This window comes from Chiloscyllium punctatum, chromosome 5 (genome assembly GCF_047496795.1).
Source record: "Chiloscyllium punctatum isolate Juve2018m chromosome 5, sChiPun1.3, whole genome shotgun sequence".
NCBI lineage: Eukaryota > Metazoa > Chordata > Chondrichthyes > Orectolobiformes > Hemiscylliidae > Chiloscyllium > Chiloscyllium punctatum.
This window is the reverse complement of record NC_092743.1, coordinates 38785549-38813098: the sequence shown is the minus strand read 5'-3', so window position 1 is coordinate 38813098 and position 27550 is coordinate 38785549. Positions and strand designations below refer to the sequence as shown.

At 39.8% G+C, this 27550-nt stretch overlaps 2 protein-coding genes across 2 annotated transcripts in view; one reads left to right on the top strand and one right to left on the bottom strand.

Annotated features, from left to right (window-relative positions):
- Positions 1–27550, bottom strand: part of LOC140476999 (actin, cytoplasmic type 5-like) — a 71089-nt gene that overhangs the window by 8245 nt on the left and 35294 nt on the right. The window lies entirely within an intron of this gene.
- Positions 6961–26038, top strand: LOC140476998 (actin, cytoplasmic 2-like). Its single transcript, XM_072570063.1, has 2 exons — positions 6961–7094; positions 25034–26038. The coding sequence occupies exons 1-2, from the start codon at positions 6969–6971 to the stop codon at positions 26036–26038; spliced, it is 1131 nt and encodes a 376-aa protein (XP_072426164.1). The 5' UTR covers positions 6961–6968.

The window sequence follows — 27550 nt, the reverse complement described above, 5'->3', positions numbered from 1 at the left end:
CCTAGATGTCCCACAGAAATTCACTGAAGTTCCAAACCCATGACTGTTTCCATCTAGAAGGACAGGGACAGCAGATACAAGTTCCCCTCCAAGCCACTCACCTTCCAGACTTGAAAATCTATTGCTGTTCCATCAGTGCTGTTGATTCAAAATTCTGGAATTCCCTCCCTAAAGTCATCATGCGTCCATCTAAAGCACGTGGACTACAGCGGTTCATGATTGCAACTCATTGCCATTTTCTCGAGGGCAACAATGGATGGGCAAAGCCCCAGCCAGCGGCACCAATGTCCCATGGGTGAATATATTAAAAAATTGTCTTTTAAAGTAATGTATCACCTATAGCATAATAGCAATTGGTACCATTATCTAGTTAGGCATAATTACAAATAGCAGAAGCCACATATCTGTCTCCATTGGGTTCTTGTGGAGGAATAAGCGTTTCTCAGAGATTTGCTACTTCAATATTAATCATTTCAGGACAATTTCCTTATACAACATTGACTGTGCTGATTAGAACTCCAAGCACTGGAACTCAACTGCCATCTATAATTTGTTGGAGCTTATGAGAGAACTTTGAAATAGCTATTGGTAGTTTTACATGGACATGAGGAAGATGGAGCTTGGTGTAACTTTAGCAAGAATTTTACTGTTGGATTTTGCTTCATCCTTCATTTCATACTATTTTGTGAATAATATCTTGAGATTGAAGACTAATTGTAAACCCTGGACATCCTATCCCATAGGCACTTGTCACTAGGACTAAAGGGTCACGAGTCCTGCACATGAACCCAAAGGAGACATCATAGAATTCTGACCGAAATGGCATTGTGGGTTTATGGACAGCACATAGGTTGTAGCAGCTCAAAAATCATTTATATAAATAATTTGATGTGGACATAGGATGATTGTTTTGTAGGCTTGCAAATTATACCAAATTGGTGGTTCAGTGAACAGCAAAGAAGGTTACCTCAGAGTAAAATGGGACTTGGCCAGATGACCCGATTAGCTGTTTAGTTTAGATAAATATGAGGTATTGCATTTTGTAAGGCAAATCAGAGCAGGACTTATACACTGAATGGTCGGGCCCTGGGAGGTATTGCCAAACAGAGACCTTGGGTGCAGTTCCTTGAAAGTGAAGTCATAGGTAGACAGGATAGTGAAGGAAGCGTTTAGTACATTTGTCTTTATTGGTCACTGCCCTGATTATAGGCATTGGGAGGTCATGTTGCAGCTGCATAGGATATTGGTTAGGCCACTTTTGGAATATTGTGTGCAATTCTGGTCTCCCTGTTAAACTTGATAGCATTCAGAAAAGGTTTACAAGAATGTTGTCAGGGTTGGAGGGTTTGAACTATAGGGAGAGGCTGAATAGGCTGGGACTATTTTCCTTGGAACATCAGAGGCTGAGGGATGACCTTATAGACATTTATGAAAACATGAGGGGCATGGATAGGGTGAATAGCCAAGGTCTTTTTCTAAGGGTAGGGGGATCGAAAGCTAGAGGGCATGGGTTTATGGCAAGAGGAGAAAGATTTAAAAGGGGCCTAAGATGCAATGGTTTCATGCAGAGGGTGGTGCATGTATGGAATGTGCTGCCACAGGAAGTGGTGGAGGCTGGTACAATTACAGCATTTAAGAAGTACCTGGATGGGTCCATGAATAGGAAGGGTTTAGAAGAATAAGGGCCAAATGCTGGTAAATGGGACTAGATTAATTTAGGATATCTGGTTGATATGGACGACCTGGACCGAAGGGTCTGTTTCTGTGATGTACAGCTCTATGATTCTATGATTAAGGCAGCTCACCACTTAGTAGGGTAGTAGAGATAGGTTAAAAATACAAGCCCAGCCAGTAACAGCCATGTTCCATGAGTGAAAGAAAATGGCAACTGCGCTTAAAAAAATGGCAGGTAGAATTCAAAATGAGATGATCTGTTCTATCGAATGTGATGGCAATGCCTTTCACTATTCTGTAGAAATAATTATAGTACTTCAGTGGCTTAGAAGTATTTGAGGATTTCCAGATCTCAGGAAGATGACTACACAAATGTAAGTTCCGTATTGGTGATGGTTAACATGTTTAATTTTAACAATGGCGCAGTTAATGGGACAAGTGTTCAAAGATTGCAGTAGCCTTATTTTAGGAAGATCGAATTATTTACAAAAAACACAAGGTTTCAAATGTATCAAAACACTATACACAATGTCCACATCAAGATTAGTTTCAAACGTTTTACTCAACAGTTTACTGACAAACAATTTGAGATGTAAGTTGGGGGAAAGAAAATATTCAAGTTCAGTTCTAAAAATGAATCAAACTTTTAGGAATCAAGGTTTTAACAGAAATCTACTGTGGTTGCTAGAGATCTGAAAGAAAATGAAGTGCTGGAGCAACTTGGCACATCTGGTTGTATCTGTGGTGGGAGAAACCAAATTAGTTTTGTGATCGTTATGTCTCTTGTTTGGAACTCTCATATTCCTATTCATGATAGTTCCTGGTCATATTACCACAAAACATTAACTTTATTTTTCTCTCTGTCTCCACAGATGCTGCCAGACCTGCTAATTTCTCCACCACTTTATGTGGCCATGGTTTTGTTGTGAATAATGTTGTCTTATTCACAATAGGTAATTTATGTTCATCAATAGGCTATGGTGCCATAACTGTCCTAAGGTCTATTACATCACTATTGACATCATTTCCAGGAGTTGGTGGGGGGATGGGGAAGCCAAATAACCCTTGTGTATTTTACACCTGTGCCAAAAGAATTGTGCTGAGGGTGAGTAAATTGAGGTTTTAGGGGTGATAAAGAGGTTAATTTATCTCAGAATAACAAAGTTTGATGTTTCACCAGACAATACTTCGATGAAAGGGGTGGAGGGATAACAGAACTTAAAGGTTCCAATGTCAAAAACTCAGATTGATTAGCAGCTGCCAATATCTTAACATCATTATCGGTTTGAGGGGTGAAAGAAATTATTAATTGAACATTCAATTCAAAGCAATGGATATTATCAATTTTAGTATAATAATCCCAAGATTTTTCACATAGGTAACAATAGCCAATATTGAGAGAGGAAAATCCATGAAGGACAAGACATGAATAGAAAGCTCATAATTGTCATTCCAATCACATTTTGTAGCAGGACACACTCCTCCTGTTAATGATTCACAAACAAAAAAAAACTCACTCTCTGGGAGTTTAGAAATGGAATGGCAGATCAGAACTAGGTGTAATAGAGAGTTCTAGAACTGTAGAATCTGACTAATTTATTTTGTCAGTTATTTAGAAACTCTTGCATGTGACTATGAAAGTCCCTAAGTTATTATATTCCTTCATAGTAAGCTATCAGAGGGTCTGAAACAATTATCAGTGACAGAGACAATTAAAAAACTTATTATTTTCTTTCAGGCTGTGACGGCTGTAATGCTACAGCCATCTTAATCTAAAGTCAAGATGCACAGAACAGTTTTCATCATAAAAGATCTCAACTGCAGTAGTGAACTGCAACAACATAGCATATTGAGTTAGGATCTTATAGTCAGTGAGATCCCTGGTAATCAAACATGACTCAGTAGGGCATGGGGAAAGGCAGACCCCTCATAGATGGATGCAACGTGGGCCATAGCAAAGCTGTTAATAATAACTTGTTGTGTAACCAGAGGTGCAAATGTCAACACAGCTTGGATGGTAACAAAGGTGGACAGTCTGACAAATCCCTCAGTCATCAATATCTTTCAGTTGATTTTGAGGGTTCAGGTAATTTGGAGAACAGGTTGTTTTTCATTGTTCACTACAAAATATGAAATAACTCAGGAAACCCAACAAGACAAGGAACACTGTTCATTGCTGAACACTAAAATAGAGTCACTACTCATGGCATACATAGGCTGGTCTCAGTCGAGGCAGACAAATCTGCAGACGCATCCCTAGGTCTGCCTGATGTTTCTTGAAGTGCTCTTACACACAACTGATTTTTTTTTCCCCATTACCACATCACCATAACGTTTTTATTATTATTAAATATTAACTACCATCAACAGTGAAGCACTTTGAAGCCAATTAGATATTTACATGTAAAGTCCATTACAGGCAATTGGATCTGCTTTATAAAAAGCTCAAGTGATGAGTTGCAGTTAGGCAGGCCATTGCCGGTTACCAAGGGAACGCATACTCAACAAGCTCCATGAGGAGGTTAATTAGTGACTATCCATGGGCCTTGTAGGGGTTAACAGAGAGTGTGTTTAAGTTTCACCTTATAGAAAAGGCCCTGACAACGTCAAGCTGTGGAGTTGAAGATTTGCTTCAGACCTAACAGTGCCTTTACCCAAATGCCACCAGTTCAACAACTTGTATCTGTCTGACAAAGTGTAAAATTGACCAAGTGCTCACACAAAGCAAGATAAGTCAATTTGACCAATTACTGCCCCATCATTTTACTCTTTTAATCATCAAAATATAATGGAAGCTGTCAATAGTCCTATCAGGCAGCACTTAATCAGCAAATAACTTCCTTACTTAAGCTGAGTTTGGGCTTTGTCAAGACTATTCAACTCCAGTTCTCATTACAGTCAGTTTCTTAGGCCCAACTATCTTAAGCTGCTCCACCATGACCCTCCTTCCATCATTAGATGATAAGTGGTGACATTCATTGTTCAATGTACAATGTCCAGAAAGCAAAAGATAAAGCAAGGAGCCTGGAACCAGAAATAGGAGAAAATAGGGAACAAAATAATGACCTGGAAAGGAGTAGTACAAGGTTTTACACATGTCAGTTTGCCAACACACTAAAAATCATATATCTTGCTGAAGTGGTTAAAAGAACATAGCTTATAACCACTCAAATCGCTAACCTCTCAATCATTGAATGCCATCACTGAGATTTAAGACAGAGTTTTAAAGGAAGGGACAGAAACTTAAGGAATTTAAAATATTATTTATTACGAAGAGACAAGTAAGTGAAAATTGTTTCCAAATTAGAATTCCACCATCTTTTACGGATTTAATGTTTCGAGTTTAATATGACTCTTCTTTAGAACTGATAATTTGCATCAGTCTTCACTGTGGAGGAGAGAAGTAACATTCCAGTAAAAGCTGTAATTCAGTGGAATGAAAAGGAAGGAGGAACTCAAAGACGTTGTAATTGCTTGGGAAATGGTGGAGCTACATGCTGACAAGTCTCTGAGTCATAGAGTCATATACTCAAGACTCAGAGATGTACGGCACGGAAACAGACCCTTCAGTCCAACTCGTCCATGCTGACCAGATATCCTAACCTAATCTAGTCCCATTTGTCAGCCCATATTCCTCTAACCCCTTTCTATTCATATACCCATCCAGATGCCTTTTAAATGCTGTAATTGTACCAGCCTCCACTACTTCCTCTGGCAGCTCATTCCATACATGCACCACGCTCCATGTGAAAATGTTGTCCGTTACGTTCCTTTTGTATCTTTGTCCTCTCACCTTAAATCTATGCCCGCTAGTTTTGTTCTTCCCTAACCTGGGGAAAAAAAATTGGCTAGTCACCCTATCCATGCCCCTTATTTACTAAACCTCTATAAGATCGCCCCTCAGCTTCTGATGCTTCAGGGAAAATACTCCCAGCCTTTTCAGCCTCTCCCTATAACTTAAACTATAAACTCTGGCAACATCCTTGCAGTCATAGGGAAAATATTAGAAGCTATAATAGGTATTATAGTCGGGATTTTAGAAAAATACAAGATCATCAGGCTGCGTTAAGATGGTTTGTTGAAAGGAAAATCTTGTTTAATCAATTTATTGGAGTTCTTTGAAGAAGTAATGTGTGCTATGAATAAAGGGCAGATGGCAGTGTAGTGTATTGTCACTGGTCTGGAAATCCAGATGCCAGTGCTCTGTGAGTAGGAGATCAAGCCACATCACAAAATGACTGGAGTTGAAACACAAGCAATAAATCTGGAATCGAATGCTAATCTCTGTAATGGTGACCACAAACATATAAATGATTGATATAAAAACCCATCACCTTCACTAAAGTATATTAGGAAAGGAAATCTGTCTGCCATCCTTATCCTGTCTGGCCTACATGTGACTTTAAACCCAGTCCCAATGTGGTTGACTCTTAATCATCCTCTGAAATGCCCAAGCTAGCCATTCAGTTCAAGGGGACAGATGTTGGATTTGCTTGCATTGTCCACATACCATGAATTGTTTTAAAGAAGTAATGGAACATACATAGAGATATCAGAAATGTGACAGAAATTTCAACAAGGGATCAAGGCAGGAATGTCGTCCTCTTCTCTCTCAGGAGGGAAGACAAGTATGAAAGGGTACATCAGGGATAAATCCAAGAAGTAAATATTTTTATGTCACTGTTCATAGCCCAGAGGGAGCAGTAATACCTACTCCCAACTACCAAGCTTACCTCTTAACACAGCCTACAATCTGACTTCCCGACCCCAGTCTCCAACTCCCTGACACATTCTCTTCCCCAGAATCTCCAACAACCATATTTGATCTTTGACTCCACACCCTTATCCAGTTTGGCTGAATGCCATGTACTGATAAAGGGAGGTCATTTCCAGTATAACAAAAATTTGCCCACAAAACAGTTGAAAGGTATAATCTAAGAGGGAATTTTTTGCGAAATTATTTAGACACACATGTCAATTCAAAGAAGCTTTCTAAAAATGAAATTTTATATTGCATTTTAACTTGACCACCTTCTCTATCAGCCCCTCCCCCTAACCACAATAGCCTTCCAAAACTTGTCCCTATCTTATGTGATGTCAATGAGCTGATGACTTAGGTAGGATTAAGGGGGGAGCAATAAATGCGAAACCATCATTTAAGCTGCTTAACATTGAATTTTAGTTTTAAAAGGTTAGTGCGTAGGTGATATAAAATAGTTACTATTTTCTTTATGTGTTGAAATGCTTTTTTCTCTCTCTCTTCATCTCCAGTAATTTCCAGTAGGTTCTGAGCCATGGTGGATGAGGAGATTGCTGCTCTGGTTGTGGATAATGGGTCTGGGATGTGTAAGGCTGGGTTTGCAGGGGATGATTCTCCTAGAGCAGTGTTCCCTTCCATCGTGGGGAAGCTTCGACATGAGGTCAGTGTTTAATAGACTCCTTTTTTAACTCAGCTTATTTTTATGAAAGGCCTTCAATTTACTAACAGGTATCATCTTGTAAGCTCTTCAAGAAAGCAAACTGCATGCTAAACAATACATGTAGAGACTCCTATCAAAATCTCAATGGTTTTGTTTCTCTGGACCTCTTTTCCCTCTTTTTCTCTCTCCATCTTTTGTGCTTAAGTATTTCATGTTTATGAATAAACACTGAAGGAAGTATAATATTCAAAAATTAGAAGCTCACCATTAATGCTGAGCCAAAAGAAATATTAGGAGGTGTATGTAAGATATTTGTCAAAATTATGGGTGTGTGGTGAAAAGGATAGAGATAATTGGTGCCTCAAAGAGAAAGTTGCCAATGTTGGGACAAAGGAAGTGTAAGATGTCATGGAGAGATTTAAAATAGATAAAATATTGGAACTGTCAAATCTGCCAAAGAACTGCCAAGTATCACTTTCAAAGCTGTTAAGCAACTGTGGGAAAAGATTTGCTAACCCATGCTAGGCCCACAGAAGCAAAATTGGCCAAACTGTACCAGAACACCCAGAATTCCCAAGCAGCTCACAAGCCGAATCAGACAGGACACAGACAAGGGAATACATTTTAAGCTCCCATGGACAATGACAGAGCACCACAGATATTTCAAAGCCCCAAGGGCAGTTTCACAACCCAGCAATACCAAAGCCACACAAAGAGCAGGACAGAAAAGCACCAGCAAAGGACATGCTCCAGGAACAGGACAATGGAAGCACCTCACCACTTCAGAGGAGACATTAACACCTCCCTGTGAAGAGGAATGGAACCATAGATACTGTCAGGATGTTGCATTATATGAAGGAACATGACATTCATCCGATATTTGTTTTCCAATTAGCATCCTAGTAACTAAATTACTCCATTTCCAGAGACATTGTAGTTTCCCATTTCTTAATCAGTGTCATTGTGCAGCATTATTATAAAACTGGTCTCATCCTTATCTCTGGGAAGAGAAATCGGATCTACCTGTACAGACAGTCAGTTCTGTGTCAGCTGGTCTGTTTTCTCTTCCAGCGATATTGCTTGCAATAAACTGTTTGTCAATTTCACTTTGAGATGTGTTTTGTGATCTCTAACCTATTGAGCAAATTTCTCTGACAGTTTGGTGTTAGTTGGCAGGCCCTTTTTTTTCCTCTCAACAGGGTAAGCGAACCTCACATTTTAAATTTAACCCAGTTGGTACCTGGCAGCCAGCCCTGCCCAGGGGTCAGACCAGAGAAAGGCTGGGTGACTGTGCAGGGTGGCCACAATTCTGATCTGCGGCGAATTGACTTCAGCTACTGCAATTTGGAAATTGAGTAGTGACCCTGGCGTGTGGAGGTGGGCACTGGTCTCCTAAATTGCTGCCAGGGCCCGGCCTGTGGAGGTAGTCTGGCAAGCGGCTAAATTCATTTTCAAATGTAACTAATTGGCAGCCGGCTGCTGCTGCAGTTTGGAATGTGAGTCGTAACTCTGGCTTGTGGAGGTGAGCACTTGGCTCCTAAATTGTTAACTGACTTTTAAGCTGCCATGTCTGGGCCTGTAGAGGTCATCTAGTGGGAAAGTATGTTAACGGGCAGCTGGTAATTCGGTACTGAATAGTGTGGACTGGGCTGATGGAAGTCGTCACCTGTGCTAAATTAATTACCTGAAATTTTGCAACAAACCTTAATTTGGCCCACGCGTGATTCACCTTGAGTCAGAACTTCTGTCACGAACCTGTTCTAGCCAGGAGAAAGACGGTCGGGTAGAGAAAGTTAGGCACAATACGTGGGGAGATCGCTCATCAAATTCTTGCTTTACTACTGTTAGATCCACAGCTCGAACAACATTGACTTGGACACAGCTGTGTTGTACTGTCCTGTGGTTTCTAAGTGTTTGTTTTGGGCGTGTCTACTTGTTCTGTGCTTACTGAGTGCTGCTTTGTCAATTTCACTTCTCCCACCATAGAATATTTATATTCTATCTCAGAAGAGATTGGTTGAAGGAATTTCAATCTACTTTCTTTTAAGCAAAACATCATCAACATTAACTATACCATCATAGTTTCTAAGGTTTTCCCATGGTAGATATTAGCTGAGTTGGCATAGAGGGGAGCAGGTAAAAACAATAACTGCAGATGCTGGAAACCAAATTCTGGATTAGTGGTGCTGGAAGAGCACAGCAGTTCAGGCAGCATCCAACGAGCAGCGAAATCGACATTTCGGGCAAAAGCCCTTCATCAGGAATAAAGGCAGTGAGCCTGAAGCGTGGAGAGATAAGCTAGAGGAGGGTGGGGGTGGGGAGAGAGTAGCATAGAGTACAATGGGTGAGTGGGGGAGGAGATGAAGGTGATAGGTCAGGGAGGGGAGGGTGGAGTGGATAGATGGAAAAGGAGCTAGGCAGGTCGGACAAGTCCGGACAAGTCAAGAGGACAGTGCTGAACTGGAAGTTTGAAACTAGGATAAGGTGGGGGAAGGGGAAATGGGGAAGCTGTTGAAGTCCACATTGATGCCCTGGGGTTGAAGTGTTCCGAGGCGGAAGATGAGGCGTTCTTCCTCCAGGCATCTGGTGGTGAGGGTGCGGCAGTGAAGGAGTACTTAGCTGATTTCTGGTAAAATTCTGCACCAAATTTCAACCCATTCCACAACACCGTCATTTTACAGTGATTGAAGTCCACCTCTGTGCCAAATCTTTGTATTTGATTTAACTGATTCTCCCTATTGCTATCTTGTGGATGGAGGAGTCTACTCCAAAATTCACTCCCAAACTGAGAGCTTAGACTTTCTCAGCTTCTAATAACCTGTTTATTTGTAACCTTACCGTCTTGACCTGGAAGTTGCAAAAACAAACCTTTTCTACTGAGATGAGTTAATCCGTTATTTGGGCTCTTTCTAGGAAAGAGATTGTACTTTCTCCTGACACCAGCCAGGTCACCTCCAAAATACCCTAATCTCTAGGTTTCTTAAACTATCACCTTCATCTCCTCCCCCACTCACCCATTGTACTCTATGCTATTCTCTCCCCACCCCCACCCTCCTCTAGCTTATCTCTCCACGCTTCAGGCTCACTGCCTTTATTCCTGATGAAGGGCTTTTGCCCGAAATGTCGATTTCGCTGCTCATTGGATGCTGCCTGAACTGCTGTGCTCTTCCAGCACCACTAATCCAGAATAGAGAGGAGCAGGGCAAAAGCTGGTTGCTGGGGGAATGTGTTGGTATGAGTTGACACTGAGTCGAGATACAAGCTAAAAATCAGCAAGGAGCTGTATATAGGGGACAGGTGGGCCCTCTATTTCTCTTTCCCCATAGCCCTATATTATTTTTCTTTTCATTCAGCAATTTACTGAATTCATTTTTGAATCTTCCTAATTAATTGCTGTTGCCTTTCATTTGGATAATACATTCCAGGTTACAATCATTGATGTTTAAAAGAAAATGGTTCCCACATGTCATGTCTGTGCCAACTATTCTAAATAGGTTTCCTCTCATTACAATGAGTTTCTCCCTGTCAATTTTTAAAAAGACTTCTCACAATTTTGAGTATCTCTATTAAATCTGTCCAACCACCATAACCTTCTCTGTTCCAAGCAAAACATAGAAACCACTCTAGTTTTTCTTGCTCCTCTGCATAACTAAAGTCTTCATCCTTGGCATTATTTTAGTAAATCTCAATTGTACCATCTCCAATGATGTGAAATCAATCCTCAAATGTGCATCTCAGAATTGGACACAATACTCCTACTGAAGCTTAATCAATAATTACACAATGTTATGGCTTAATGTCTTCTGCTCTAGTCTGTTATGTTTTATGTCTCATTGATATGAAAATATGGCACCTGTTTCTTTATCAAAACAGAAGATTTAAAGTGTCTGGAGTCATGAGATTTCAGGTTACTTTTAGTTTTTGAGAAATCACATCTTATCTTGACTAACAATACATAGAAGCAAGGAGTCACCAGACACACACGATCAGACGTCAAACAGTTGAATAATTAAACACTGCAATTACTATTTTTAAAGCCTGAAATCTTGTTCTGTTCGTTTTAAAACATCTTTCCCTATTCATTCAAAGATTTGTGTTTGTGTGCTCATAGTACTCTGTTCCTGCACTAATGTGCCATTAGCTTATACGATCCCTTCTCATTTTCATGATCAAAATGAATCCCTTTTTTTTTCCCATCTGTCTGTATGCTTCATGTATGCTGTATGTCTCTGGATCCTCCTGAAACCCATCACTTTCCACTTCATTGTTCTTTACGTTATTGCTCTCCCAGTCTGTATTTGGTTTATTAAAGTCCCCTGCTATAACTATTCGATGATGATTGTACCTCTGTACTTTCCTTGTGGATTTGTTGCTCTACATCTTTTCCACAAATGGTGGTTGAGAGTCTCCTCTGAGCAAGTAATTGCACCGTTTTTGTGCTTTAGTTCTAGACAGTATTCAAAGAGACCATTGTGGCCTCTGTTTTATTTTGCTTTTGCTGCTGGTGACTAAAAGTAACTGGTTTTAAGGGTTTGAAGGGTTTCCTGTATGTGATGAACTCATATTGAATAATGGTGAGATACTGAGCTACAGAGGACATTGGGTAAACAGTAACAATGACTTAGAGGTTTGTAGCATGGAATGTGGCGTAGGACAGGTAAGCTGTGTGTCTCGGTGTTTACGGGGTTCAAACAGTGATAGATGGAATATGTACTTGGAGGTGTAAAGAACTGTTAGCTTGCTACACATGTGATGTGGGAAGTGTTGATCTGTGGCTGTTGTGCCAATATACTGATAGTGAAGGGCAGCTCCCGACTGCCAATTCTTGACTGGGTGCATAGCTGGGGTCAAAAATGGTACCAACTCCAGGCATCCCATGATTTCTGGGTCAATGGCAAATACTTCTGCTTATGGCCAGTGAGAGAATTGGCCTGCTAATTGACAAACAGGATGCCATAGAGGAAAATTTGGGATGGCAGTGTGAGCAAACACATTACTTCTCATGAAGGGTAACGCAGTGAAAATGGTACTTAGCTGATTTCTGGTAAAATTCTGCACCAAATTTCAACCCATTCCACAACACCGTCATTTTACAGTGATTGAAGTCCACCTCTGTGCCAAATCTTTGTATTTGATTTAACTGATTCTCCCTATTGCTATCTTGTGGATGGAGGAGTCTACTCCAAAATTCACTCCCAAACTGAGAGCTTAGACTTTCTCAGCTTCTAATAACCTGTTTATTTGTAACCTTACCGTCTTGACCTGGAAGTTGCAAAAACAAACCTTTTCTACTGAGATGAGTTAATCCGTTATTTGGGCTCTTTCTAGGAAAGAGATTGTACTTTCTCCTGACACCAGCCAGGTCACCTCCAAAATACCCTAATCTCTAGGTTTCTTAAACTAAAACATTGATTTTATCCTAAACCAAAACAAAGTGGTCTTCGATGTTCATCTTACCAATCGTAAACAAGCACATTAATAATTTTCCATAATGCTCCAGAGTTACCTTGAACTTCCAATGCATACTTGATCAGGTCACTATTTTGGAAGAACTGTCTGCCTAAGTGTTTGTTTTTACAGATACCCTTCACAAAAGTAACCAACACCTCATATCACTATAGGACTATCTATAGCAAAAGAACTGCAATGGTTCAGGCAAACGGCCCACCATCACCTTCTCAAGGGCAGCCAAGGATGGGCAATAAATGTTGGCTCAACCAGCGATGCTCAAATCTCATGAATGAATAAAAATAATCCACCTTTCAACACACTTTCCACAAAATAATATACGTGTATCCATAAGAGGCAATTTCATAATTTCCCATTAAAAAAAACTTGTAATACTATATTACTACTAAATTAACAGTAATAATATGATCACATTAAACATACAATGAACTACATGGCAGCCATATTTGACTTAAGACTGTTTGGATCATAGCAGTTGGTATCAGCTATAATGTTATTTCTTCCAAGAACTTTAATTATTTTTAATTCAAACACCTAGAGGATGAAACTCCATCAAAACAACTGAAGGATCTTGTCTCGAAATTCTCCAAAAATAAAACAAAGAATTGTAGTCTGTATAAAATAACAGTTTCTTTAGTGTGTTAGTGATGTAGACTTCAAACTGATGAGACAATGTAGCTTTCTTTACCATTGAATGCGTGCATTCAATTTCTTCAAAACAACGAACAGACCATTCAATCACCATTTTGCAATCTTGTTCTAAAACAGCACCCACGCTGATGTTGCTGGTGTCACAACCTGTTTAGAAGTCTTTTTTATAATTTGCTACTGCTAAAACTGTGTGGTTTCCAGCACAGGTTTCAACTGTCAAAAAAATTCTGTTTTTGCAACTATTCACGTTCACTGTCTTTCTTTAACAAATTTGTCAATGAAGCAGAGGGGTATTGTGAAAAGATTTACAAGGATGTTGCCAGTTTTGGAGGATTTGAGCTATTGGGAGAGGCTGAACAGGCTGGGGCTGTTATCCTTGGAGTGTCAGAGGCTGAGGGGTGACCTTATAGAGATTTACAAAATCACGAGGGGCATGGATTGGATAAATAGACAAGATCTTTTCCCTGGAGTAGGGGAGTCCAGAACTAGAGGGCATAGGTTTAGGGTGAGAGGGGAAAGGTTTGAAAGGGACCTAAGGGGCAACATTTTCATGCAGAGGGTAGTGTGTGTTTGGAATGAGCTGCCAGACGAAGTGGTAGAGGCTGGTACCATTACAACATTTAAAAGGCATCTGGATGGGTGTATGAATAGGAAGAGTTTGGGGGTATATGGGCCAAGAGCTGACAAATGGGATTAGATTAGGTTCGGTTATCTGATCGGCATGGACGAGTTGGAGCGAAGGGTCTGTTTCCGTGTTGTACATCTCTATGTCTCTAAGCCAATATCTTGTGGGAGCTTGGAACAAATGTCCAATAAAATCCACACATGGCAATATGTTGCAAATGTTCACATTTTGTCCTAGGCATGAGAACACCCAAAATAGTTTTTATTTTTACCTCTCTAGGTCCTAAATGGTGTTGTATCACTATGGAAGCCAAATAAGTCATTTTTACCCAGATTTATAACCAAACTAGCTCTTTGTAGATGATTAAATAGTTCATTCAAGTGATCTAAATGTTCTTTCAAGGTAGTGGCTGAACACAACCAAACTGTCAATGTAAATGATGCAATTACATAGCCCCTCAATGACTTTATTGTTTAATCATTGGAATGTTGATGGTATATTTTTCATGACAAGTAGCATGATTTTGCATTGAAAATTCCATCCAGGTTACAAATGCTAATATTTCTCTCAATCAATGGAACGTGCTAATATCCTTTCAGTGAGTCAATTATAGAATCATAGAATTCCTCCAGTGTAGAAACAGGCCTTTCAGCCCAACAAGTCCACACTGCTCCTCTAAAGAATGAACCACCCAGACCCATTCCACTTCTCTACTACACTACATTTATTCCTGACTAATGTGCCCTACGCATCCCTGAACACTATGGACAATTTAGCTTGGCCAATTCACCTAACTGCACATCTTTGGACTGTAGGAGGAAACCACAGCAAACGCACACAGATATGGGCAGAACATGCAAACTCCACACAGACAGTTATCCAAGGCTGGAACCAAACCCAGGTGCTGTGAGGTAGCAGTGTTAACCACTGAGCCATCATGCCACCCTTTGAAATGATGAATCATACAAAGGCTTTCAATGCAGTCCTCCAATCTTGAAATTGAATCTGAGTCTACTTTTGATATATTGTTGATTTTGTGATAATCAATGCAATAACTTTGTGACCATCAGATTTTGGCACCATTACAATAGGTCAGCTCCATCTATGACTCAGTTCAGTAATCTAGATTGTTTATAGAAACTTAGTCTCTTCTTCACTTGGGCTAATTTCTCTGGGTTGAGATTGTAAAAATCTTGTTTTATACCTAACACATCCCTTATATGAATATAATAAACAACCAAAAATGTTTTTTTGAACTATTTACACAAATTGATTTATGATTCTGTTATAGCTACTTTGATAGCTTTCTGGAAGTTAAATTATCATGCTACCTAATGTTTTAAATTTTTCGTATTATTATTCAATCTGATTATAGAGGATTAACTGGTCAGTTTTCAAATTATGATTAATTCTCCAATTGTACTGATACTATTTTCATTTCATTCCCTATTTCATTCACATACCACATATACACTTTTGTCTAGACTATCATCCCTGTCATGATGTCTCTTTAATGTATTAACATGATATACTTGCTGATTTTTCCTCCTCTCTCAAGTTTTCACATCATTATTTTTTCACTTTTAAAAATTCTTTCTAATATGGGTTGTGGCTTTGCTGGCTAGGCTGGCATATTTCCCCCATCCCTAATTGTTCTTAAAATGTGGTACTGAGCTGCCTTCTTGAATTGATACACTGCAATCACTGTAGATTTAGGGAAGGAATTCAGGATTTCAGCCCAGCAATACTGAAAGAACAGTGAGCTATTTTCAGATCAGAATGATGAGTGGGTTGGATGGGAACTTGCAGGTAGTGGTATTCTCATATCTGTTGCTCTTGTCCTTCTTGGTGGCAGTGGTCATTAGTTTGAAAGGTGCATCAGTGGTGCAGGAAGTGAATGTTGAGGAAGTGGTGTCAATCAAGCAGGCTGCTTTGTCTTGGATGGTGTCAAGCTTCTTGAATATTGTTGGAACTGCAAATGGAGAATACTCCATTACACTCTTGACTTGTGGCTTGTGGATAGTAGACATGCTTTGGGGAGTCATGAGGTGAGCTAATCACTGCACGATGCATAGCCTCAGAACTGCTCTTGTATCAGCAATATTTGTATGATTAGTCTAGTTCAGTTTTTGCTTAATGGTATCCATGAGGATTTCGATGGTGAGAGATTCAGTGATGATAATACCATTAAATATCAATGGACAATTGCTAGATTCTTTTCTATTGGAAATAGTCATTCCCTGGCACTTGTGTATTACAAATGTTACTTGCCACTTGGTAATCTTAACTTGGATAATGTCTAAGTCCATCTGGACCACTTCAGTATCTGAGGAATAATGAATGGTGTTGAACATCGTACAATTGTTAACAAATATCCCCACTTCAGACCTCATGATGGAGACAGGTCATTGATGAAGCAGTTGAAAATGGTTGGGCCCAGGACATTACCCTGAGTAACTCCTGCAGAGATGTTCTGAGATGAGATGATTGATTGCCAACATTTCATACGGTTAGTTATGGCTCCGAGCACGGGACAATTTTCCTTCTGATTTCTACTGGCTTTAATGTTGCAAGGGTTCCTTGATGCCACACCTAGTCAAATGGGGCCTTGATGCCAAGGACAGTCACTCTTACCTTCCCTCTTCAGTTCAGTTCAGTTCTTTTATCCATATTTGAACCATGGGCTGAAGGCTGACATTTGTGATGCTGGTGACCTCCAGCCAGATTATTTCAAATGCTTCAGCCTTGCATTTTGTAGTGATATTCTGGGCTCCTTTATTATTGAAGATGGGCATACTTGAGGAACTGCTTGCTCCTGACTGTTGTTTATTTGTCCACAATTATTCAGAACTGGATGCGACAGGATTGCAGAGCTTACAGTTGATCTGTTAGTTATGGAATTGCTTAGTCATGTCTAACACTTGATACTTATACTGTTTTGCATACAAGTAGCTCCGTGTTGTAGCTTCACTGATAACATTTCATTTTCAAGGAGACCTTATACTCTTCCTGACAGACCCTCCCACAATTTTCATTAAAGCAGGGTTGATCCCCTGACTTTGTGGTAACAACAGAATAGGGGATAAGGTATGCTAAGAAATTGCAGATTGTATTGCAGTACAATTCTACACCTGCTGGTAGCTTCATGGGTGCCAATCTTGAGATGCTAAATCTTCTGGAAATTTATTCTATTTCACATTTTGGTAGTGCTAAACACAACATGATAGAGGGTATCCTCAATATGAAGATGGGACTTTTCCCGACTGAGGTAACTTATTCTCTTAATTGGAAAAACTCCTTTCTAGGAGAGAGGACATACTAGCTTTTGACCCTAGTCAGGTCTCCTTCAACTGCCTTAAAACTAGCTTTGAATATTGAAGTTTCTTAAGTTAAATTAATTCCTGAACCCAAACCAAGCTAATTGCCTTCAATGTTTACCGTACCTACCATAAATCTCCTCGGTATGAAAAATCTTCCAATGATATTTGAGAGGTTCCTTGCTTCCTAGGCAATTCCTGGATTAGATCATTGTTGAAGGACTGTCTGACTTAGTGTTGGGGATGAAATGAATTATGCAGTGGGTGACTTGCTCGTAGCAGTTCAATTTAAGGGAACAATGAATAATGCCACACAAACCTTGAGTTATTGACTGTTTATTCTTGAGCTCACGGGGAGACACAAGTCAACCTAATGGTCACAAGTCTCTCCAACGAGATACAGAGAATTGCGTGATTATATAGGTTACAATTATTTAACAATAACAAACTGTTAATTGCAGTGTAATGAGTAAGTAGGCACTTTGCCCAGTCACTAGCCCCAGTCACATAGTGTCTGGACAATGCTAGCTGACAAGCAAGTGTTCGTATTACAATAGGATCTTGTAAAGAAGAACGTTGCCGTGCTGGTAAAGAGTTTCACTGCCATGTGATAGTACAACTGCAAGGTCAACCACCTCACTGAGCCTGGGAATGTACAAGCTTAACAAGCAGACACTAATATGAAATTTAAAATGGTTTCCAGGCTTTTAATATGTGACAAGATGGCTGCTTTGGTTATAACAAATCTCCCACGCTTAGTTTTCCACAAAAGTAACCAACAGCCTTAAGCCTCTTAATTAAGACCCAGTCTCTAAATGTTATATATATGTCAATCAGACACACTTCACAAGTGACACTATTCTTTGCAACAAAGGTTACAAGTTTAAATAACTGTGTTATCTGCTCATTCCCAGGGTTTGGGATATCTGCTCTGGGCACAAGAATAACTTGGAGTGGGAAAGGGAGGATCCGTGGTCATGGTCAACATTTGTACCAGTGACATAGGTAGGATGAAGAAGGAAGTTCTGCTGAAGGAGTATGAGGATTAGGTGCTAAATTAAAAAGCACAATCTCAAAGATAATAAAAAAATCTTTGAATTACTACCTAAATCATATACAAATTCATACAGAATGTACAAAATTATAAAAGTGAATGCGTGGATCAAGAGATGGGATCTGGTTTGTGTGGCACAGCCCCAGTACTGCCCCAGAATGGTCTACACCTGAATCTTGTTGGCACTGGTGTTCTCATGAGCCACATAACTAGGGAAGTAGAGAGTGAACATAGAACAGAGAACACAGAATGTTACAGCGCAGTACAGGCCCTTCAGCCCTCGATGTTGCACTGACCTGTGAAAATAATCTGATGCCCATCTAACCTACACCATTCCATTATTAACCATATGTATGTCCAATGCCCATTTAATGCTCTTAACATTGGCAAGTTTACTACTGTTGCAGGTAGGCTGTTCCACACCCCTACTACTCACTGAGTGAAGAAACTACCCCTAATATTTGTCCTAAATCTATCACTCCTCAATTTAAAACTATACCTCCTCCTGCTAGCCTTCACCATCCGATGAAAAAAGCTCTCACTGTCCACCCTATCTAACCCTCTGATTGTCTTATATGTCTTGATTACGTCACATCTCGACCTTCTTCTCTCCAACAAAAACAGCCTCAGTTCCCTCAGCCTTTCCTTATAAGACCTTTCTTCCATACCAGGCAACATCCTAGTAAATCCCCTCTGAACCTTTTCCAAAGCATCCACATCCTTCCTATAATGCGGTGACCAGAACTGATTCAATACTCCAGGTGTGGCCTTACCAGTGTCTTGTACAGCTAAAGCATGACTTCATGGCTCCGAAATGCAATCCCCCTACCAATAATCGCCAACACACCATATGCTGTCTTACCAACCCTATCAACGTGGATGGCAACTTTCAGAGATTTATGCATCTGGACACTAAGATCTCTCTGGCTATCTACACTGCCAAAAGTTTTACCATTAGCCCAGTTCTCTGCATTCCTGTTACTTTTTACGAAGTGAACTACCTCACACTTTTCTGCATTAAACTCCATTTGGCACTTTTCATCCCAGCTCTGCATCTTATTTATTTCCCTCTGTAACCCACAACATCCTTCGGCACTATCCACAACTCTGCCTACCTTAGTGTCATCAGCAAATATATTAACATATCCTTCTCTGCCCACATCCAGATGATTTATAAAAATGATAAATAGCAGTGGTCCTAAAACTGATCTTTGTGGCACACCACCGGTAACTGAACTCCAGGGTGAACATTTCCTATCAACCACCACCCTCTGTCTTCTTCCAGCTAGCCAACTTCTGATCAAAACCGCTAAATCACCTTCAATCCCAAAACTGCATTTTGTGCAATAGCCTTCTGTGTGGAACCTTATCAAATGCCTTACTGAAGTCCAAATTTTCCACATCAACCGTTTTACCTTCACCCACTTATCTTGTCACCTTCTCAAAGAACTCAACAAGGTTAGTGAGGCACGACCTACCCTTCACAAAACCGTGTTGATTATCCCTAATCAATTTTCCCCTTCCAGATGATTATAAATCTTATCTCTTATAACCTTTTCCAACATCTTACCTACAACTGAAGTAAGGCTCACGGGCCTATAATTACTAGGGTTATCCAGACTCCCCTTCTTAAATAAGGAAACAGCATATGCTATCCTCCAGTTTTCTGGCACTATTCCTGTTGATAATGATGACATAAAGATCGAAGCCAAAGACTCAGCAATCTCCTCCCTGGCTTCCCAGAGAACCCTAGGATAAATCCCATCCGGCCCAGGCATCTTAACTATCTTCAGATCTTCCAAAATTGCTAAAATGCCCTCTTTGTCAACCTCAATCCCATCTAATTTTGTTGCCTGTATCTCCATATTCACACTAACATTGCCCTTTTTCAATGTGATTACTGATGAAAAGTATTCATTAAGCGCTTCCCCTATGTCCTCAGATTCCACGCACAACTTTCCACTACTATCTTTGATTGGCCCTAGTCTTATTATAGTCATTCTTTTATTCCTGATATGCCTATAGAAGGCGTTAGGGTTTTCCTTGATCTTATCCGCCAACAACTTCTCATGTCCCATCCTGGCTCTTCTTAGCCCTCTTCTTAGATCGTTTCAGGCTAACTTAAAGGTCTCAAGCCCTCTAACGGAGCCTTCACACCTTATCCTTGCATAAGCCTTCTTCTTCCTCTTGACAAGAGCTTCAACCTCTTCAGTAAACCATAGCTCCCTCTCTCGACAACTATCTCCCTGCCTGACCTGTACATACTTATCAAGGATCTGTAGTAGCTGGTCTTTGAATAAGCTTCACATTTCAATTGCGCCCTATGCCCTGCAGTTTCCTTCCCAATCCTATGCCTCCTAACTCTTGCCTAATCGCATCATAATTGCATTTCCCCCAGTTATACCTCTCTCCCTGCGGTATAGACCTATCCTTCCCCATTGCTATTGTAAATAAAACTGAATTATGGCCACTATCACCAAAGTGCTCACCTACCTCCAAATTTAACACCTGGTCAGGTTCATTTTCGAGTACCAAATCCAATACGGCATCTCCCCTTGTTGGCCCGTCCCGTCTACATACTGTGTCAGAAAACTGAGGCATGAAGGCTAAGGGCTAAGAAGAGCCAGGAGGGGACATGAGATATTGTTGGCTGATAGGATCAAGGAAAACCCTAAGTGCTCAGACTTAACAAGAGGGATGAGTGATCAAGCTCAGGTAAATGTAACAATTCAAGAGATAGAATTAAGGTAGGGAGCAAATTATTAATATGGACCATGAGGTTAAAAGAATTTCAGGAAGAATTAAAGTGCAAAATATGTTAAGAATATACCAGCAGGAATATACTAGATGTTACCAAAAAAAACCTAAAGACTATGCCTCTGAATATGCATTGCATTCATAATGCAGATTGAAGTAAATAAATATAATCTGATAGCCATTCCAGAGATGTGGTTGCAGGATAACAAGTGTTGGGTCTGAATGTTGATTCGATTTGACTTATTATTGTCTCATGTACCGAGACAATGAAAAGTATTGTTTTGTGTGCTATCTTGACAAATTGTACCTTTCTAAAGTAATAGAATCAGATTATAGAACAGAATGCAGAATATAGTGGTACAGCTACAGGGAAGGTGCAGAGAAAGATCAACTTTAATATATGAGAGGTCTGATTACAATGGGAAAGAAGCTGTTTTTGAATCTGTTGGTAATGTTTTCAAACTTTTGTATCTTTCGCTTGATGGAAGAGAGTAGAATCAGGATGGAAGGGGTCTTTGATCCTGTTATCTGTCTTCCCAAGACAGCAGGAAGTATATACAAAGTCAATGGCAGGAAGGCTGGTTTTCAGGATGGACTGGGCTGTGTTTACAATTCTCTAACTTCTTGTGGTCTTGAACAGAGTGGTTGCCATACTATGATGCATCATGATGGGATGCTTTCTACTGTGCATCTATAAAAATTGTTAAGAGTCATTGTGGCCATGCTGAATTTCCTTAGTTTTCTGAGGAAGTAGAGGCATTGGTGTGATTTCTTACATGTAGCCCTATTGAATAGTATATAACATTCAAGAAGAATAGGAAGCCAGATAATGGTGGAGGCATAGCACTGTTAATCAAAGACAGCATTGGTCCAATAGCTAGAGATGGCCTTGGTTCAGGAAATCAGGATGTGAAATTGATTTGGGTGGAGATAAGTTATGGTAGGGGAAGGGAACTATTAATAGGGTTATGTACAGACCTCTGAACAGTAAACACAATATAGGAAAGAAGTATAAAAGATATGTCGGGTGCTTGTGACAAAGACATGGCAATAAATATGGATGACTTTAATTGACATTAAAAATTGGAAAAATTAGATTTATAATATTAGCCTCAATGAGGAGTTTGTGGAATGCTTTTGAGATAGTTTCTTAAAGAAGCATGATATGGAACTGACCAGATACGAACTCAAAGTAGTTGTAAGTAGCAGTGAGCATAATATAATTAAACTTAAGAGCTAGTTGAGAGGGAGAAGAGTACATCAAACTCTTGTAGTTTAAACTTATATAAAGGATACTCTATGCACATGAGAGCTGAGGATGAGAAGAAGCCAGTTAGAAATGTAAAAATGGATAGCATGAGTTTCTATCGGTATCAAAAAAAGGAAAGAGAAAGCAAAGTGACTGTTGGTCTTCTAGAAGATGAGACTAGAGAGTAAATAAATAAAAAGGAAATGTGGATGCAATGAATAATTATTTTGCTTCTTCACGGTTGACAATACAAATACATTCTCGCAATGCCTGTAAACAAGAGGTTGAAGGAAGAGGAGTACATTGTGAAATTATAATCCTTAGGGAAACTAAGTAAACCAATGGCAGTCTGGTTGATAAATGTCTTGGTCCTCATGGACATACTGTGATTCTTGGGTCTTGCAAGAGGTAGCTAATGAGATATTGGATGCCTTGTCAATTTTCTGAAATTTGATGGGTTATGGAAAGGTTTAATCAGATTGAAAATCAATAAGTATAAACCCTCAATTCAAGAAGAGACAAAGGCATAAAACAGGAGATGATGGCTTGTCCGTCAAGGGGAAGGTATTAAAATTGATAATTAAATAGGCTATAACTGGACTTTGTTAAAAACTCAAGGTAATCAGATAGCAACAGTATGGTATTGTGAAAGAGAAATGATATTTAACCAATTTATTGGAATTCTTTGAAGGAGCGGAATAGGTTGTAGATAGAGGAGATCGATGTACTTAGAGTTTCAGAAGATATTTGGAAAGGTTTCACTTAATTTTTTTTTGCTCAAAGTGTATGGGGTAACATACTAATATGGATTGTTTTTCTGCTTGGCTGAAAGTGGTGAGTGGGGATCGATGCTGAGCCTATAATATTTTACAATATATATTAATTCATTAGATGAGAGGATTGAAGTGATAGTGGGTAGATTTGCAGTTGGCACAAAGCTAGGAACGAAGGTGCATAGTATATATGACATAACAAGGATGCAGAGCATGGCCTTACCCAATTTGGCTCAGTTGGAAAACTAGGCGCACAGCAGTGTGGTTGTCACTTAACTTATCCTGAAGTGGATTTGCAAACTTCTCAGTTGTAACAAACTGTTAGAACAAAAAAAAACTACCTGAGCTGCAGGTATTCAGAAAGAACTTGCAATGCCACACTCCCAGAGCAACTAGGGTAATAAGTGATAAATGCCGGCCTTGCTGGCAATCCCCACACTTTATAAAAATTAACCATGTTCCCTTCCTCCACAAGTTTACACAGGTATTGAGATCATTGTCCCATAGGGTGATGGTGATGCAATGTAAAGTTACTAGATTAGTGATCCAGAATGCCATTTGGTTCATTAATGTTCTTTAGAGAAGAAAGTCTGTTGTCCTTACTTGGCCTGTTTTTCCAGATCAACAGCAATGGGTTTGATTCTAAACTGCCCCTTAGCAATTAGAAAAGTGAAATAAATTCTGGCCTAGTCAGCCATATTACATGAATGAAGAATTTTAAAAAAGACTTGTTATGTTGAATCAATAAAAAATGTAGGTAATTAGTAAAAACTTCAAAGTTTGCTCCGTAGCCAGAAAATGTCCCAGTTATTAACTCATCTCAGAAAAAGTGCCCCAGATGGTGGAATCCCCATTCTGGGGGAGTGAGTATGCGATGGTTCGCTGCACTGCCCCAAACACTGACCTGAAGTGACTGCAGGAGTTATCAAGTGCTTCAAATGACCACCCTCTTTCTCTGGGACTTCATTGTTTTTTTAAAAGTTAGGCTCTCCAGACGTTAACATCACAAACTCTGAGCCCTGCCCAGTCCCCATACTCATATTTGTAAGCTCACGAGTACTCTATCAACTTAGTGCCAGCTCACGGTTCCCTACCCATCCTCTTGGCTCCTTATATCCCTATTCTACTTCATGCTGTGGTCCGCTATGCTTTACCAATAATCCTTCAATGCCAACTCATCCAATACCCACAATGAGTAGACCTCAGGAACCATGCTGAAATAAAATAAAATTATATATATCCATTACAAATTCTACTCCAGAAAAAAAACTTCCAGCAAATGGTATTCAACGAATTTAAGTCCCTTCAGGTTTTTAATTCTTATAAAAAACATATATATTTATAATCTCATTTCAAAGGCAGTTAATCCCTTAATGATCTCTTTGAGCTTCCATTCAAAGTGTTAATTTCCATATTTATAGTGATAGGCTGTGGAAGCATTAATCATGACAGAATGATAACACTTAGCGTTATGTCAATAAACAGCTACTGAGTGAGTGCTCATGGTACAGTGTTAGTGTCCCTACCTCTGACCCAGGATACCTGGATTTAAGTCCCATCTATTCCATGTGTTATGTAATAACATTTCTGAACAGGTTCATTAGTAAATACCGAAATAGATCCTGAAACTGCTTGAATTGGTTTGCAACACTTATTCAACAGACAGAAATTTACCCAATTTTTGAAGGCCTTAACTTTAAATAATTTACAGATTGGCAGTTCTACAGATATTATCTGTTCTAAATGAGGATCGATGGTTTCTCTAACTTACAGTGGTCGGGACAGGTGTTAGTTTAGGATTTCCAGACCTGAAGTCCCTCCACCATTGTTGTTAAGCAATGGAGTCTCCATGACTCTGAAATTTAGGTCTAATGTCACTGAGTAACAAATTCTTAATAGAGTCCTGATTATCACTTTATAATAGTCTGTATATAAATCAGTTTGTGGCTTTGATTTTACTGGCTGACTAAGTCCAGATGTTTACTTTGTGTTACTATAATTCTTTGTTTCCTAAGTATACCTTTTTTTACCTTTTTCTTTACAGGGAGTGATGGTGGGAATGGGTCAGAAGGAGTGTTATGTTGGTGATGAAGCCCAGAACAAGAGAGGGATTCTGACCCTGAAGTATCCAATTGAGCATGGGATTGTGACCAGCTGGAATGACATGGAGAAGATCTGGCACCATACTTTCTACAATGAGCTGCAAGTTGCCCCAGAGGAACATCCTGTCCTCCTCACAGAGGCACCTCTCAATCCTAAAGCTAATCGGGAGAAGATGACTCAGATTATGTTTGAGACCTTTAACACACCGGCTATGTATATCTACATTCAGGCTGTCCTGTCCTTGTATGCTTCTGGCCGCACTACAGGTATTGTAATGGACTCTGGTGATGGTGTTACTCACACTGTACCTATTTATGAGGGATATGCCTTGCCCCATGCCATTCTGCGACTAGACCTGGCTGGCAGAGACCTGACTGACTACCTGATAAAGATTCTGACTGAACGTGGGTACTCATTCACAACCACAGCTGAAAGGGATATTGTCCGTGACATCAAAGAGAATCTATGCTACATGGCTCTTGACTTTGAGTCTGAGATGGCTGTAGCTGCCTCCTCTTCAACTCTAGAGAAAAGCTACGAGCTACCAGATGGTCAAGTCATCACCATTGGCAATGAACGTTTCAGATGTCCAGAGGCTCTCTTCCAACCTTCCTTTCTAGGAATGGAGTCAACTGGAATCCATGAAGCTGCCTTCCACAGCACCATGAAATGTGACATAGACATCAGGAAGGATCTGTATGCTAGTGTTGTCTTATCTGGTGGATCCACCATGTACCCAGGCTTTGCAAATAGAGTGCAGAAGGAAATCACAACACTGATTCCAAGCACAATGAAGATGAAAATCATTGCTCCACCTGAAAGGAAGTATTCAGTGTGGATTGGTGGCTCAATCTTGGCTTCTCTCTCTACCTTTCAACAAATGTGGATCATCAAACAGCGATATGATGAATCAGGGCCCTCTATAGTCCATCGCAAGTGCTTCTAATCAGTTTCTCTAAGTGGACTTGATCTGGCTTAAGGCATTATTACAAGCAAAATTATCCCTTATATAGTTTCATTAATCACTTGTATACCTTCATGAGTCAGTAATCCTCTTTATTCTAAGTGATGTTGAATTCCAAATAAGACATTCCTCTCAAGTTTGTTCCAAATAGTATTCTAATTTGCATGCTGGGGGCCTACCAATTGTTCAGAGGCTCCTTTCTGTGCTCAATTACAAAATTAAAAGCAAATTAATTTTCCAGTTCAAAATCTTAATTGCTGTCATATTTCTGAAATGTTCAAGTATTCCCCATGCGTTTCCTTTATGTGCTTCATTTTACCTGCTTAGCTTTGACCTTCACATGTTTGTGAGTCTCGTGTCCTGTAGCAGTCTCTGTGCAAACACCTCAATGTGTACCATTTCAATGAAATTGAGGTGATTCGTCTCTTGAAGGAGACTCAATGACACAAGGTCTCGCATGCCCTGTTGGCAGGATTGGTGTAAGGCTCTTGAAAGGTGAACCTGTTGCTGCCCATCCCTTATCTTTGCTCCTTCTGCCATTTGTTATCTTATCCATTCTGATCAATCCTGTAGGCGGATTCCGACTGGCCCCATCTCCCTACTTAACATGCTCATCTGTTCTGTTGAAATCCAACTGTTGAATTCTTGCAGCATTTCTGAATTATGTAGTCACAAAGATCACAAGGTTACAAAGCCACAAATAGAAACAGGAGGAGAAATTAAATAATAAAGATGAGGAAGTTAAAAAATCAATTATCAGACACTATGTTTCATCAAATGGTTCAGAAAACAAAAAACAAGAACAGGTGGAGGACAAAGTAGATATTTTTAGCTCAGAGAAATTGGCTGAATTACAACAGAAAGTTGAAAATCTATAGCAGTTATATCAAAAAGCATACACAGAAGAAGAATCCGAGTGTATTCCAGAATGTTACAATGTTGCTGCGATGAGGAAATGGGGACCGTCACATATACAGACGAGTGGAAAATGGGCAGAACATCATCAAGTGATATTACCGGTGGATTATAGAAAGGATGTGTTGTGGTTAGCACATGAATGACCAAGTAGGAGGTAATTTGGGAGGAAGGACAATTCAAGCCAAAATAGAAAAAACAGTTTTATTGGTCTGGGCTCCATAAAGACGTGGTTGCGTTTTGCCAGAGAGTTGGGCATAGAAATGGCAGATGGAGTTCAATCCAGACAAATGCGAGGTGATGCATTTTGGAAGATGCAATTTCAGAGCGAACTATACAGTAAATGGAAAAATCCTGGGGAAAATTGATGTGCAGTGAGATCTGAGTGTTCAGGTCCCTGAAGGTGGCAGTGCAGGTCAGTAGAGTGGTTAAGAAGGCATTCGGCATGCTTTCCTTCATCGGATGTGATATTGAGTACAAGAGCTGGCAAATCATGTTTCAGTTGTATAAGACTTTGGTTCGGTTAATTGGAAAACCTCAGGCAGTGATAAACTATCCTTAATACCCATTCTTGAATTT